At 39.0% G+C, this 14,540-nt stretch overlaps 1 protein-coding gene across 1 annotated transcript in view; it reads right to left on the bottom strand.

The window, feature by feature from the left end:
* Positions 1-1,773: 1,773 nt before the first annotated feature.
* The window catches only part of LOC149990028 (glutamate receptor ionotropic, NMDA 3A-like), a 105,218-nt gene continuing 92,451 nt past the window's right edge, over positions 1,774-14,540 (bottom strand). Inside the window, exons 5-6 of the mRNA XM_090265696.1 lie at positions 12,605-12,724; positions 1,774-1,906 (exon numbers count right to left, since the gene is read on the bottom strand). Of these exons, the coding sequence (XP_090121822.1) occupies positions 1,774-1,906; positions 12,605-12,724 (253 nt within the window). The remainder of the gene's footprint in view (positions 1,907-12,604; positions 12,725-14,540) is intronic.

Below are 14,540 nucleotides of genomic sequence, written 5' to 3'. Positions count from 1 at the left end.
AAGGTCACAGGCCACACTAACTAACATTTATTCCCAGCAGACCCTGTTCTAAACACAAGCTGTAAGTAGTACAAATTTGGAATTTTTCTGTAATCCCTTGAGATATTCCTGATCTTTCCACATGTTTCTGCTCAATTAAAAACAATTCTCACTTTGCACCACCAGAGAGGCAGTGCTCAGTAATCTCAGTCCATCCTTAGGGTAGATGAACAAAAACCTGGCAAATCAAAGGGCTCGAGTGGGGAAGGGAAGGAATTCAGCTGGATCACACTGAGAAGTGCAGACAGCTCCCCAGGGGCTCAGTTTGTGAAAACATAAAACGGGTTATGACAGAGATCCTGAAGCCATAAAAAGCAGGTTTGAGGCAGCATTGGGAATGGGTTCCTAGTACTTTCACAAATAAGATAGAGATTTCTCAGAAAATTATAAGGTCAGCTAGTAGGGAAGAGTGATAATCTATAAAGATGCTAAATATCCCACTGTAAAATTAATACTAATGCAATCATTTCTCAATTAAGATGAATTCTTATTTTTAAAGTTTCTGAAATTAAAATGCTTCTTGAAATCAATCTGAAATTTTAATAAAGCCTTTTCCCCCTGAAAGCTGTTTTTACACCAAGGGTACATTTATTAAGTGGTATTATTTTTAAATCTTGCAAGGCAACATAGGAATAATTACTTTGAATTGAGCGCCAAAAGTCTTAGTTAATCATGGGAACTATTTCCTATTTTACAAAAGAGGACACTGGGGCTCAGAAAGGTGACTTATGTTGCTCACAGTCCTATAGCTAGTGAGTGGTAGAATCAAAATTTTAACGTAAGTCTGATTCTAGAGCTCAAGTCCATTCCCTAAATTAAGGGGGAGACGACTAGACAGGGTCAGTCATCATTTTGGTAGTTAAAGCACTACCATTTGAGGCATTCTATATTTGGAATCATATACTACATGAAGGTAGTTACAATTTTCCAAATTAAAAAATATGTAAAACTAAAGAAGAAAATGAAACACACTCATGATTCCCTTACCTAACTTTTCTAATTGTTAATACTTCAGTATCCAACCATCTAAGGTATTTTTTTGTTTTTTTGTTTTTTTTTTAATGAACTCCTTACAAAAAAAGAGATTTTGCGCATAAAAATTTGGTTTTTGCTTTTTTGTATAACATTGTCTGAGATGTTCTTCGTGTCATTAAATAATCACAGAAAGAATAATTTTAATGGTTACATGGTATCTAATTAAATTTAGTATCCCTTTTCATAAATTATTTCTAATTTTTGATTCAATATACTAAACATCTTCATCTATGTATCTGTACATATAAGTTTTCCTTAAAACAGACTCCCAAAAATGGAAATAATTTCAAGGGTTTTGAAGATATATTGCCAATTGTTTTTCAGGAATGTTGGACCATTTTACACAGTGACCAACAAAGTGTAAGTGTGCCTACCTCATGGCCACCAAATGTCATCTTCAAGTTGACGTGACCAGCCTTATATAGACTTGGTTATGCACATGCCCATCTAAATCACATCTATGACAATGACATGTATATGTTACAATTGGACTATCCTTCCATTAACAACTCCTCCACTGTGTAATGCTGCAAAGTGCCAGTGACTATCCTACCATGATCCTTTGCCTGTGTTATCTCTAGTCCTCCCAAAAAGGTAGACAAGAGAAAATCAAGGCTCAAAGAGGATAGATGGAGCACCCAGAAGCACACTTCTGATTCCAGGCCAGGCTCTTTACGCCATGTCACCCTGGAGCTCACGTCACTGTCCAGCGTTGGTCAGCTGCCTTCTCCCAAGCCCAGGGACTGCCTCTTTCTCTAGCAATGCCTCTTCACACGATGAAGCCAGATTAATCTTTGGGGAAGTAAAGGAGGACAGGACGTAGCTCTCCAGACTGTGAGGAGGGAGAAGAGCATGCTGCATGCCTTCTTCAAAAAGCAAGGAGTACCAGCAGCAGTGCGAGATGACAGGAGTGCTCACTCACAGCTGGCAGGGGAAAGATGGCATAGTTGTCACTTTAGAAAGCAATCTGGCATTATCTAATAAAGTTGAAAATATATGTTCCCCATACACAGCTATCCAAGTTCCCAAGTTTATACCCTGAAGAACCTAGTGCCTATGTGCACCAAGATACCCATTCAGGAAAGTTCATAATAGCCATAAACTGGAAACAGCTCAAATGGCCACCTACAGTTGAACATGTGAATGAACAGAAACATGGTCACACAATATGGACCGCTACACTGCAAAGAAAACAAAGTATAATTATAAGCAATAGTACGGATGCAGTTCAGCAGTTAAGCAAAAGAAGACAAAATAACAATTCCAAATTCAATAATTCAATTCATGCAGAATTCAAAACCAGAAAAACTATCCTGTATTATTTAAGGATACATACATAGGTGAAAAAATTACACTGGGGCAGAGATTTCTTAACTTACATGGTGATTACGTGGATATTTGCTACATAATTATTTATGTATACTTCTGTGTATATGTATGAGCATATATAATAAATACATATACACTTGTATATGTGTTTATATAATTAAACTTAATGTACTTTTATGTTTGCAGGTTATATTTCACAGTTCACAAAAGGAAGGCACAGGATTATAATTAAACATTTATACAGTAGATATAATATACAAAGAACTACCAAGTGCTTACTGTTTTTGCTTCAATTTTACAACAATATTCTGAATTAGTATTATCCTCAGTTCACCACTGAAGTACTGAGACAAAGAAGAATGATGGACAAATGAAACCTTATTATAAACCTAATTTTCAGAAGATTAAAAAAATAAAATACAGCACCAATGTTCTTTCCATTAAAACACAAGTACTGATTCTGAGGAAAGGACAAGTTCAGTGAATCCCACTACATGAAAGTTAAACTACCTCTTCAAGTAAAAAGATCTATAGAACTGTAATCCCTGGGGAGTTTTAATAAAGAGTAAAAACAAGTATTGTTTCCAGTGGTCAGGAAACAATGTAGAATTGTTTTTACTTAATGAAGATTATCAATATTCAGTATATTTTCACATACTAATAAAAAGGTACAAACATAAATTTCTCTAAAATTGGCATCCAAAATTGCTATTTTTCACAGAGTTGACAGTAAAAAATCCTAGCTCAGCAGAAATCTGGACATGAGCAGGTATACTTTCTTTAGAGCCTCTTTAAGTTGGAGTTGTTTTTGTTTGCAGTGCATTTTTGTTTCTTAGTCCCCCCACCCCAAAACATCTTGTTTTTCTATGGGACTAGATTTTCTTTTTTTTTTTAAAGGAAACCAGTCATTAAGAGCTCAGGCAAAAAACTACAGGACACTGAATTTCACCCAACTTCTTTTTCCACCACACTTTTAAGTAAGTTTTTTAAGATGTCAAGTATTTTAGAGCCAAGCATTTTTTGCTGCATTTTGGGCTCATTAATACACATAAAGAGCTAGTTAAAATACCAAGACTGAATAAATGAACAATGGGACAATTAACCCCACATACAAAGCTCCACCCACTTTACTTCAAAGACATCTGAAACAGAATGGATTAGAAACCATAAACGATGCCTCTCAGAATTAATTTTGTAATAAATATTGCTTTGTATTACAGATAAGGGATTAAAAATCTCCATAGGGGCAGTCTAACACTTATGAATTGAATTAAATGACAACAGTTGCCCTTGGTTTTGCTCAAGATTTCTGGTACTTCCATGCCCTATGAATGGGAAATAAAAACCTATTCAGTTTCTATTGCATACTATAATACAGAATTTACTTTTTCTGCAATGTTTAAAAACTTCCTAAATGTCTACATAAAGTTATAAGATATGATTAGTTTTCATTCACAATGTAATATATTCAAAAATCAAAATTTACATTGCTATCTAATTTTAAAAGCATTCCCTTTATGCTACATTATTTTTTACAATTTCCAATATAACTCATGCTAATAAAAAGGATTGCTTACTTTGAAGATATAAATATACAAAGTGAAATCTGGAAAGGAAAAGTAAACTAAGTACATTATTTACCACTTGATTTAACTATGACTTTTATGTTCAATGCTTTCAGAAGTTAAGAATTAGGCAATCACACATAAGTTAAGATAAAAAGCAGTTGGGTGTTTTTTTTACTGAAAAAAAAAAAACAAAGTAATTAACTGAATGACAAATTCACTACAACAAATGCATTAAGAAAATAATAAGTCTTAGAAAGAAATAATTTTTCTAATTACTAAGAGCTTCTTCCCTCATAAATCAATCTCATACAAATAAATTACACAGTCAAAAACATCCACAGGAAAGACTATTTAATGATATGTAAAGATGCTTACAATATAACAGGAGAAAGAGCTAGATACAAAACTATGCCTACATCAGGATCGCACTTCAAGGAAAGAAACACTCCTAGTCAACATAGGAGACGTGGGATGATAGATTGCTTTTCTTAGTCTTCTGAAGTGTTCTAAATTTGTCTAATGAGGAAGTGTATTTTCATAATCTCAAAAATTAGCATCTGAAAAATAAGTGGCTCATAACTGACTGTTAGAATTGTGGGTTCTTCAAACTTCAGATGGCATAATGATTTTTCTGTGTGATGTAAAGAAGTACACTATTACCTCGGTCTTCTGGAGCCTCTCTTGATGAGGGAGAAATGTTAAGCTTCCAACTGCTTCTGAAACTGATCACTGGAAGGGCCAGACATCCTAAATTCAGACTCCTTTTTATAGTCACAAATCTATCTTGCTCATAAAATAAGAGTGTATCTCAGATCCAAAGGGCAATTTTAGGTGTGAAACATATTGAGTTATTTTCCTTTCTACCTCCTGCCCAGTGAAAAGCAAAGATAAGACCCAAATTAATCCTTCCGCTGGTTGTTGCTGTTGTAGGAAAGTGGTTTGCTTGCAGGAAGGGCCAAGAAGTATTGCTGAAACTCAAACTTAACCAAGTAGCACCAACTGGCCTCTCCTATAGAATGAATGTTTTTCCATCTCCCAAAAAGTCTCCCTCGTTTGTAATTCTTAGGACTCTTTCTTTCAAAAGGCAGGCCCAGTTTTACTGGTTTTCCATTCAGACACACCCTGCATCATGTTTAAACAAAATCGATCATGTTCTTTACTCCATAATCATATAAACTGTAGTGATGCTGGCCAAAATGGGATGTGAGTCCATGATGTTAAATGGAGGTTACTGAGTGTTGAAAAACCTTAGTCCCAGATGGTCTGGGGCTTATTCTACAGAGTTCGAAGAATCATTGCCATATCCTGGACAAAACTCTGGATTGGGGGTCAGAAGACTGCTATTAACCAGCTAAAGAACTTAGGATAAAAATCTTCCTTCTTCGGGTCTCATTTTCATCGTGAATAAAATGAAGGCAGGCTGTAGTACATTATTTCTGAGAGTCCTGTAAGCACACATCAGAGATCACTGTGCAATGGCAAACTACCCATCATGGCTCTTTTAACTAAATATATATATGGAGAGATGGACAAACTTTTGAGACTTGTAAATGTTGTTTTGGAGCCAAGAAAATAAAATTTGAAGTTGTGAATCAGAGCCAAAAGAAAGTTACTGGAAATAAGCCTAAAGCAGTTGAGAGTATGAGCTTTGGGTTGGGTATTTTTGGGTTCCAGACCAAATTCCTTTAGTTCCTCCTGGCGAGATCTTGGGAAAGTCACTGCATCTCTTAGTCTCAACCCCTTTATCTCTACAATGGAGATAACGTCATAAGGTTATAATAAAAATAAATGAGAATTATGTAAATACCTTGGCATATTAAATAAATGCTAATTCCTCCTTCCCTTCCACGTCCTCTGTAGTGACTTGTCCTGGCTTAGTCTATCCATCTACAAAATGGTATAACATTAGCCATCAATAGGAGTTACTAGAGGTAAGAACACGAGTGAGTGATGTATGGGGAAAACAAAAAAACCAACCAGAAGTGTACTCCCGGAGTCCCAGGGCGCTTTCCCTCCATTGCCCTGCACTAAGGAAGCTTCATGAGCATTAAGATGAGGGAGTGCTCTGCTTTCAAAACAAAGTGAGAAAATGCCATGTCTTCTTGTAACGTCCAACTCATTCTGTCTCAAAACAAAAATTTTCTCTTAGCCAAAGTCTTGAAGTTTCAAATATCCATGACCTTGTGCTCAGGTTGCTTAAGGGAAGGACCAGGAAGACACAAGAAACTCCTTCCTACTGTGGGCAGCCCTGTGGTGGGCTGCTGGTGCAGAAGACACACACGCCTGTCTTCCCAACGTCCAGCTTCCCAACCCTCAACTAGCAGGCCGCCAGGACAGCAAAGACAGTTCCATTTCCTTTGCTTCTCTTCAAAGGTGATTTTCTTTAAACAGTACAGCTTGTTACTATTGTTGAGTTGTGGCTCCCCAGAGGATTATATGTTTCTAAGCATGAAGGCATCTGTGTGACAATAAAACATGCAACATACCCCAACCACTTCATTTTTTTTTAATTAAGGGGAAAAAAAGTTATAACCTCCCACAAAGTGATGTTTCTGATGAGCACAACCCCCACCACCACCACCATGCAAGCTTTTCAAAATACTGAGAATCTCAGAAAGGGCCCTGGGCCTAGTAAACCAGAGCCTCCACAGGCCCTATCCCATGGGTTTGGCATCCAACTGAAGCCATGTGCCAGGACCCACAATGGGAGGAATTATAATCTGCCACAGCAATCAGGCCTTCTTCCAGCCGACTATCCAGAAAACAACATTGTACCCATTGTACTTTTAAGGGGAGGAATTAAAAAGAAATCAAACAGCTTCAGAGAGATGAAAACACTCAAAAAGCAGGAGAAAGTCTTCTGTTAAATAGCATGAAAGATCCAGGTTTCCCAAATGGCACTTAAAGGTGTTGGGAAGAAAGGCTGATTTCTCCCAAAGGAGCCCCGGCTTTGATGCCCAAACTGCCCTCAAACATTAGGCTGTGCATTTTTGTATAGCAGGGCACCCTCAGGCGAGACAACTATAAATAGCTTAAAACAAGGACGGGAGATCCATCTGTTTCTGGAATATTTCACCAGCACCTGCTTTCAAGGTACAAATCTGGGAGCTGTCCCTGTAGCTTTCCTTCCCAACTGCCTTACCCACCCCCCATACATTTATTTTAAACTAACGCAGGTAAGACACAATCCAAAAGGGCTTCTGCCACCACACCTGCCGAAGGAAAGAGTCCTTCAATTTTTCTCCTGAACTGTATGTGTTTTAAAAATACTGCAACAATTAAGAGATAAGCCAAAATTTTAAAAACCAGACTCTTTTATTACTTCTAGCTTCCTTTTCTCGATGAAAACTGAACTTTTCTGTGTTCATAGTAGAAATGAGTACAATGCTGATGAAAAAAGATGTGACTGTTCTTCATGCCATTAAGTTAGGAAGTGTTCCAGAAGGAAAACAGTTCTTACTTAACCCAGTTAATGCTTAAACACAAACCCCTGTGCCAGCTTGCATAGAAAGGACAGTAACTCCCCAACAAGGACCCGGGAACATAATTCATTAGTTATTGTTTGAAAACAAACAAAAATAAACAAACAAACAAAGTTGAGGCTTAAAATTTCCAATCGAAATCAAGGTGCTACTTCCAGAGCCATGGGCAGCATCCCTTTTTACAACAACCAGAAGCTCCCAAGCCTGTGTAAATAGCAATTTCATGCACAAGAAACCACTTTACCCTTGGTATACAAACATCAATATTTCTAATGTCTGCTCCATACCATCCGATGGCACTCCACCGGCTATCCACAACCTTGAGCATGTCTTGCACTGTCTGGCCCCGAGGCTTTTACAGCATTGCCCCTTGCTACTGCCCTCTCACCAAATTCTCATCGTTCTTCCATTCTGCGCTACCTGTCACTTCTCTGGGCCTGGGCACACCAGTGCTTACCACCGCAAGAGTTTTCCTGCTGCTCTCCTCCGAGCAAGTCCCCGCTGATTCCGAAAGACCCAGTTTACCTGGAGATCATCAGCAGCACGTCCCTGACTCTCCAGCCAAAGACGGGCACCGCCTAATCTGTGACCCTGCAGATCCTTGCATAGCTTTTCTTTTTTCAAATAGCACTTATCACATTATATTTTAATTAATTGTTTACAGAGTCCCTTCCCAAAGATTGAGTGGCTCCTAAGATCATAAGGGTAGAAGTGAAATGAGAGATGGATATCAAAATCAGAGATGGCCTGAGAACAGTGTACCCAGAAGCATGTTCAATTTTTAATTTGGTAAAGGACAAAAAGTACATATTGTTTTCCGTTTGTCGTATCAAGTTCAGAAAGTTCAGCTCATCAAAATCTTAGATGAACATAACGTCTGAAAGGGTCTCATCCTATAGGGAGCCAGGGTTAGACCTTTATTTCTATTTTAAGGGACCTTGAGGTAAATAAAGGCCAAAGACCAAGTGTTACGCTTTGCTCATTCCTGATATATATAAGTACTAAGATACTTACTAATTGAATAAAAACTTTAAATATTAAACAAAAATTTTAGATACCATCTTGAAGAAACAAGTTATTTCCCAAAGTGTCTTCTAATTTCTGAATAATTCTATTTGAGTATAAAGAAAAGACAGCTACTCAAACTTTCTCAAGAGCTTCAATAAGATCTGTATACAAAAGGAAAAATTATGAACATAAATATTTTTTAAATTCCCTTATAAAGAGTACAGAAAGACATCATCATTATCATCATTATTATTATATAGCATCTCTCCTATAATACACGGCCCCGCCCCATCCCCACCAAACGACATGGTTCTTTCTCTGAACTCTTATGCTCTTGACAGATATATGTCATTTAGGCAAGTCAGAAACCACAAAAAAAAAAATTTGATCCTAGGTCACTTTGTTTTATGGTTAAAAGAGTTCAGAGGTGAATGTTTATACCATTCTACATGTAGACCATGCTATCTGGAAATTCTAAAACACTTGTGTTCCCTGGTTTATAATGAAGAACAACTAACTTTACCCATAGCTATTGCTCTTATAGCTGGTGCTTTTTAATCTAGTATTAAGTACCATCCAGCAACTAGTTAAATAGTATTATAACTCTCAAGGAAAATTAAAACACCTTAATGGAAAAAACTAGTTAACCATGGGAGGAAATATATATTTGACTTTATGTACCATGGTATTTATGTTAATGAGATTTGTTACAAAGTAAGTTTTTTAATACACTTTGGGTGAATCTGTGAACAAAACAGATAAAAATTTCCAGCCTTCATGGAGCTTACAGTCTAGTGGGAGGAACAGACAATGCTCGCTAACAATGAACCTAACAAGTGAATATATAAAGAATATGTAAAAACCTTTCATTGTGAAATTAAGTTTAAATTTTGTAATACTGATGGCCTAGTCCTTTACTGACACAAGGCCTGGCACATAACACCGGGGTCATCACGGTGAGAGTCAAAGGTTCACTTCTCATAGTTAGCACATTGTATGCAGGATACGGAAAACTACATTTTTTGCAAACTGTACATGAGTGCCTTTATCTTTCATAATAATGACAAAGAATATATTTTAAGGTAAGAAAACCAAAGTTTCATAAAGAAAATTCAAAGTAGCTTTCAATTTATAGTGATTTTATGCAATGACAAAATTAGTGCGCATATTTCAAAAAATCTCCCGCTCCCACCATGATACATAGGCACAAAATGCCTGTATACAATGTGTTAATATAAAATAAGTTTGGTAATATGAACCATGCTTCTGCAAGTAACTATATTTCATATTTTCTCTCTCAGCTAGTGTCCTGTAAAGCCCGTACTCTAACTCAGAGTCTTCAGTGCCCTGGTCTTCCATTTGAATGGAATGCACCTCCCCATCTCTGAAAGCCATGCGCACATTACCTTGGTCAAACATTACACTAAGGGCTGGAGATACAAACTTGCTTAACATGCCATCTTTACCCCTAAAGAGTTAACTATCCAAGAGGAGAAAGACAAAGGGTGATCAAGGCTTATGAGTGCATAACTGAAGTATGCAAAGCATCTGGGTGCCCCCAGAGGAGATGATTACCTCTGCCTGGAGAAGGCTGCTCAGGGAGCCCATGTGGCTTATATGTACCAAGGAAGCACGTGGGCTTGGGAGAGAGAGAGATCAGAGAAGAGGGGGCCTAAGAAGCTAGGATCAGTGGGAGTTCCATGGGCAAAGACCGCCACCTCTGGGAGCTACACTCCTCATGAGAGTAAATGGAAAGCAAGAGTAGAGGTGGCGTATGAGCAGACCTGACCTAGAGCACTGGGCACCAGAATGGTGACTGGACCTCAAGGCACAGGCTAACTAAAGGGAAAGCATCTGAAAAAAAAGCAAGGAGACCCAGCAGCAAGAGAGACAATGCCAATAATGTAAACCAGACCCAAACTGTGCTCATGTTCTCTCGGCAGATCTCTCCACTCTCCACTGAACGTGTCACCAAGCAGTCAGCCAGGGGTAACAGCAGACCCTTCCGTTCATGTCTCACCCCAGCAACATTCCCAAGCCGAGCACAGGGAAAGTGTATGCCTGTTCTGCATGCACAGGCTGGAGGAGATAAAGTGAGACTGCCACCTCGACCCATGTAAAATACCCTTGAAATGCATATCCCAGTATTCACACGGTACTCTTCATCACCTTCAGTATTCTCCGGCACTGGAATGCCAATAGTGAGAACGCACCACACCATGTATTACAGACATATAGCATACTGCAATGTGATCATCCATGTCCCCAGCTAGTCTTAGGAACTCCTTAAGGGCAGGGACTAGCTAACAGTAGGCACCCAATTAAGAGCTGACAAACAAATGAATGAATTAACCCACCAAATTTTTTTCCATAGTTCCAAGCCAGCATAACAGATAGAAAACACACCAATTGCTGCTATTTTTCATTCTAAGTGATGACAGTGTGAAGCCTATCCAACAACCCTCTTGCAGACATGAAGTCCATTATGCTCCATACAGATACACGAAGTCAAATACTAGAATCAGAGGAGAGCAATTTTTTTATTTAAATTTTTAAATAAATAGTTTTCCACTCCCAGAAATTGTGTGATTGTGAAAGTGTCAGTTCCAAGTCACCCCCCGCCCCCAACACACACACACCAGCTTTGAAAGGAAAACACCATAACTCAAATTTTTCAGGGAAAAACACCTTTCTGCAAAACTTCAAGACCTTGGTTTAAACCCTCATCTCCTCTAAAGGACCACATAAATATGCAGTGTCCTGGCCAATTAGGTAAAAGTGGAAGAGAAAATTTTCTTTAAAAAGAAAAGAAAAGACCAACATTACTCAATCAGAAAGGAAACAGTCGTTTCCAACAGAGTCCAACACCCGGGCAGGCAGTCCCTGGGCCCGGGCTACCCAGGCCCGCTTGGGAACAGCGGCACACATTTCGTCTCACCAAGCATCCCGGGCGTACTTCCTTCCTAAGGTCATTTCCAACACTTGCCCTCTAGGGCCCCTATTACAGACGCTATGCTCCCTGAAGAGGAGAGTTATTTTTGCTGATTAAAAACAATAATAATATTTGTGTAGCGAAACACAAAAGGAGCAGTCTGGACTGACAGTTACTGAGCAAAGGCACTCCAAAAGTCAGCCCTCTTCCCCCTGGTGTGAGGGTATCTGTGCTTGAGGGGCACAGGGGTGGGGTGCGGGGGAGGCCGTTTTTTCTTGGTGAGGAGAGGAAGAAAGTGCAGAGACTAATACACCAGAGAACTACTCTTTCTGGAATTCATAGAAGGTCTGGCCTTTTATCCCCAGGCTGAAGCCCAAGACTGGGGACCAGGGTTTTGTCAAGGGCGCCTCCCCGCTGTCCTGCCCTGTGGGCTGCTCCACATGAGCAGAGAGAGACAGGAGGCAGGCCCCTCTGACACCTACTTAACCGAGGCAGATGGAGAGGAGAGTGTGTGGATGCCTTTACTTCCCCCCCAGGAGGCGCCCAGCAGGAGCCCACAGAGCCAGAGGCTCCAAAGTCCGATTTCCACACACCCTCCCACCCCAGAACACTCCTCACCCCTCTGGCAGGAGGAAGCAGAGCATTAAGCAAGTATGGCTCTGGTGGAGGAAAAGGATTTTAGAAGACCTAGAGAAGTCGTCTTACAGGTTTCAGCCCTTTTTTCAAACCTCCCCGGAGGTAGCCAAGTTGGGAAACAGTCCTCACTCATTGACCCAAAGGGGGCAAGGGTGTTACTTTTGAGGAGGACACAATCAGTGTCTGCGAGACGTCCTGAGCCACAGACACATACTTTATTAATAATCTTACATACACAAAATGTCCAAAGGAAAGCCTAACAGGCTAACTTCTGACAGCTCCAGATAACAGCAGGAGCAACTGAAGCCACACTGGCTCTCTGGCTTCCCCATACTCCACAGAAGCAACGGTCGCTTTCCCACCCCGGCAATGGGATACAAATAAATAAATACAATTATCTGCAGAGCTTAAAGTGCAAGGACAACACTGTGAAGTCTTTCTCCCCAAGTGCAGTGACTTGTGGGAAACAGATAGGAAAATAAAAAGAACAGCTGGAAAATTTAATTACAGAAGAACAACGCAGAAGTTGACATTGTTTCACAGAACTAGCCAACTGCCAAGCCCTTCTCCCTTACCTTAAGATACAGAAGCAGCTCTTAGCTCCTGAAGATAAGCGGCAGAACCCGAATCTCTGTTTGCTGTCAATGTCAGTGAGCACGAACGTGAAGTTCTGGCCAACTTGGCTAACTGCGAGGCTGCGGCAAAGACAGAACAAAGGGGAAAATGAATGTGCAGTAAGTTTCCTGATAAAGTGTCTAATCATGACAAGTCGTTGAACCTGTAACACTTCCTTTCTCAGTGGAACTCTTTATAAATGAACTGAAAATTTACACACTTCACAGAAACAGATTGGGAGCTAGTAAAAAAAGAGAAAAAGGCAGCAAGCAGCATGCTCTAGTGACCGCCTCATCACAGCTACCACACCTTCTTCTACTTCCCGAGTTTAGGCAGGTAGCACTGTTTGTAGGTCCATCAAATCCTGAAAGGTGCATTCTATTAACCTCATTGTACAGATGAGGAAATAGCCTAGAGAGGCAATGCCTACGGTGCCAACTGGTAAACTGCAAAACACTGGGTTTTAAACCTAGGCCTAACACACACCAAAGCCTTTTCTGCCAGCTTGCTGTTAACTGGTCATTAATTTGCTCATCTGATCACTCCTCTTAGTGCAGAAAATAACAGTGATTGCAACAGCAGAATTTGAGTTTCTGCTGTGTGTTGGTCACAGAGTTGTCTCGGCAACTTAAATGTTCCCTCTGTACAGAAAAGAAAACCAAAGGAGCCCTGGCGAGGTAGCTCAGTTGGTTAGAGCCTCATCCCAACATGCCAAGGCTGCAGGTTTGGTCCCTCTTCAGAGCACATACAAGAATCAACCAATGAATGCATAAATAAGTGGAACAACAAAATCAATGTTTCTCCCCCCTCAAACCAATCAATAAATATTTTTTTTAAATATAATTTTTAAAAACCTGAAAGACTGAATCAAGTTCACAGAGCCACTAAGGGGAGGAGCTGGAATTCAAAAAAGGGCAAGGTTAACTATTACTTTCCTAAATTCCTGTATCTTTCAAAATTCCTTAATTTATGAAGAACATATTTTACATTTTATAGAACAGAAATACTAAGTGTCTTAACAATGCAAGATGCTTTCTAAGAAATGGAAACAAGGTTTTAAAGAAAGACATTAGAGAAAAAAAGCTAAGCCCTGGCTGGTGTGCTTAGTGGGTTGGGCGTTGACCTGCAAACCAAAAGGTCACCAGTTCGATTCCCAGTCAGGGCACATGCCTGGGTTGCAGGCCAGGTCCCCGAATGGGGCGTGTGAAAGGCAACTGATTGATGTTTCTCTCATGCATTGATGTGTCTCTCCCTTTTTTTCTCTCTCCTTTCTCTACTCTCTAAAAATAAATAAATAAAATCTTTAAAAAAAAAAAAGCTAAAAAATCTTGCATAACACAAAATATCAGCAAACCACACATAAAAGCAACATAAAATAGAAAATATGTTTCAATAAATTAAAAATCATATTACTAATCAGATTAATCCCTAACCTCTTTTTTAAGAGTTATAAAATGTTTTAAAATCCACTTCTAAAATTCAGTTCACCAGTTAGCTTGGACTCCTCTTTAAAAATGCAAATATTCCAAATTATAGTACATATATTTATGCTAACATGATGTTTTAGAATTTGACATTGACTTTTTCAAAGGAACTCATTAAGTCATATTGTAGTTTATACACTGCATTTTGCAAAATATAGTCGAATTGATAATATATTCAAATAGATGCTCTCACCTATAATTTACATAATAAATTGTCAGTGGAAATTAAAAAATCAAGGTTCACCAGGCCTTTTCCAAAGGTAGACTTTCTGAATCTTTGGATATTATAGGAAATAAGTTTTCAAATATAAATAGCCTTCCTTTCTAAAACTCTCTCACATAAGCTGCATAAGAAAATTAAAGAGGTTTTCAAGGTATCCTAGCACTAAAGATCAACAGACCCTCCCTGGTC

This window comes from Furipterus horrens, unplaced genomic scaffold (assembly GCF_987537825.1).
Source record: "Furipterus horrens unplaced genomic scaffold, mFurHor1.1.pri manual_scaffold_39, whole genome shotgun sequence".
Taxonomy (NCBI): domain Eukaryota; kingdom Metazoa; phylum Chordata; class Mammalia; order Chiroptera; family Furipteridae; genus Furipterus; species Furipterus horrens.
This window is presented reverse-complemented; position numbering and strand designations above follow the sequence as displayed.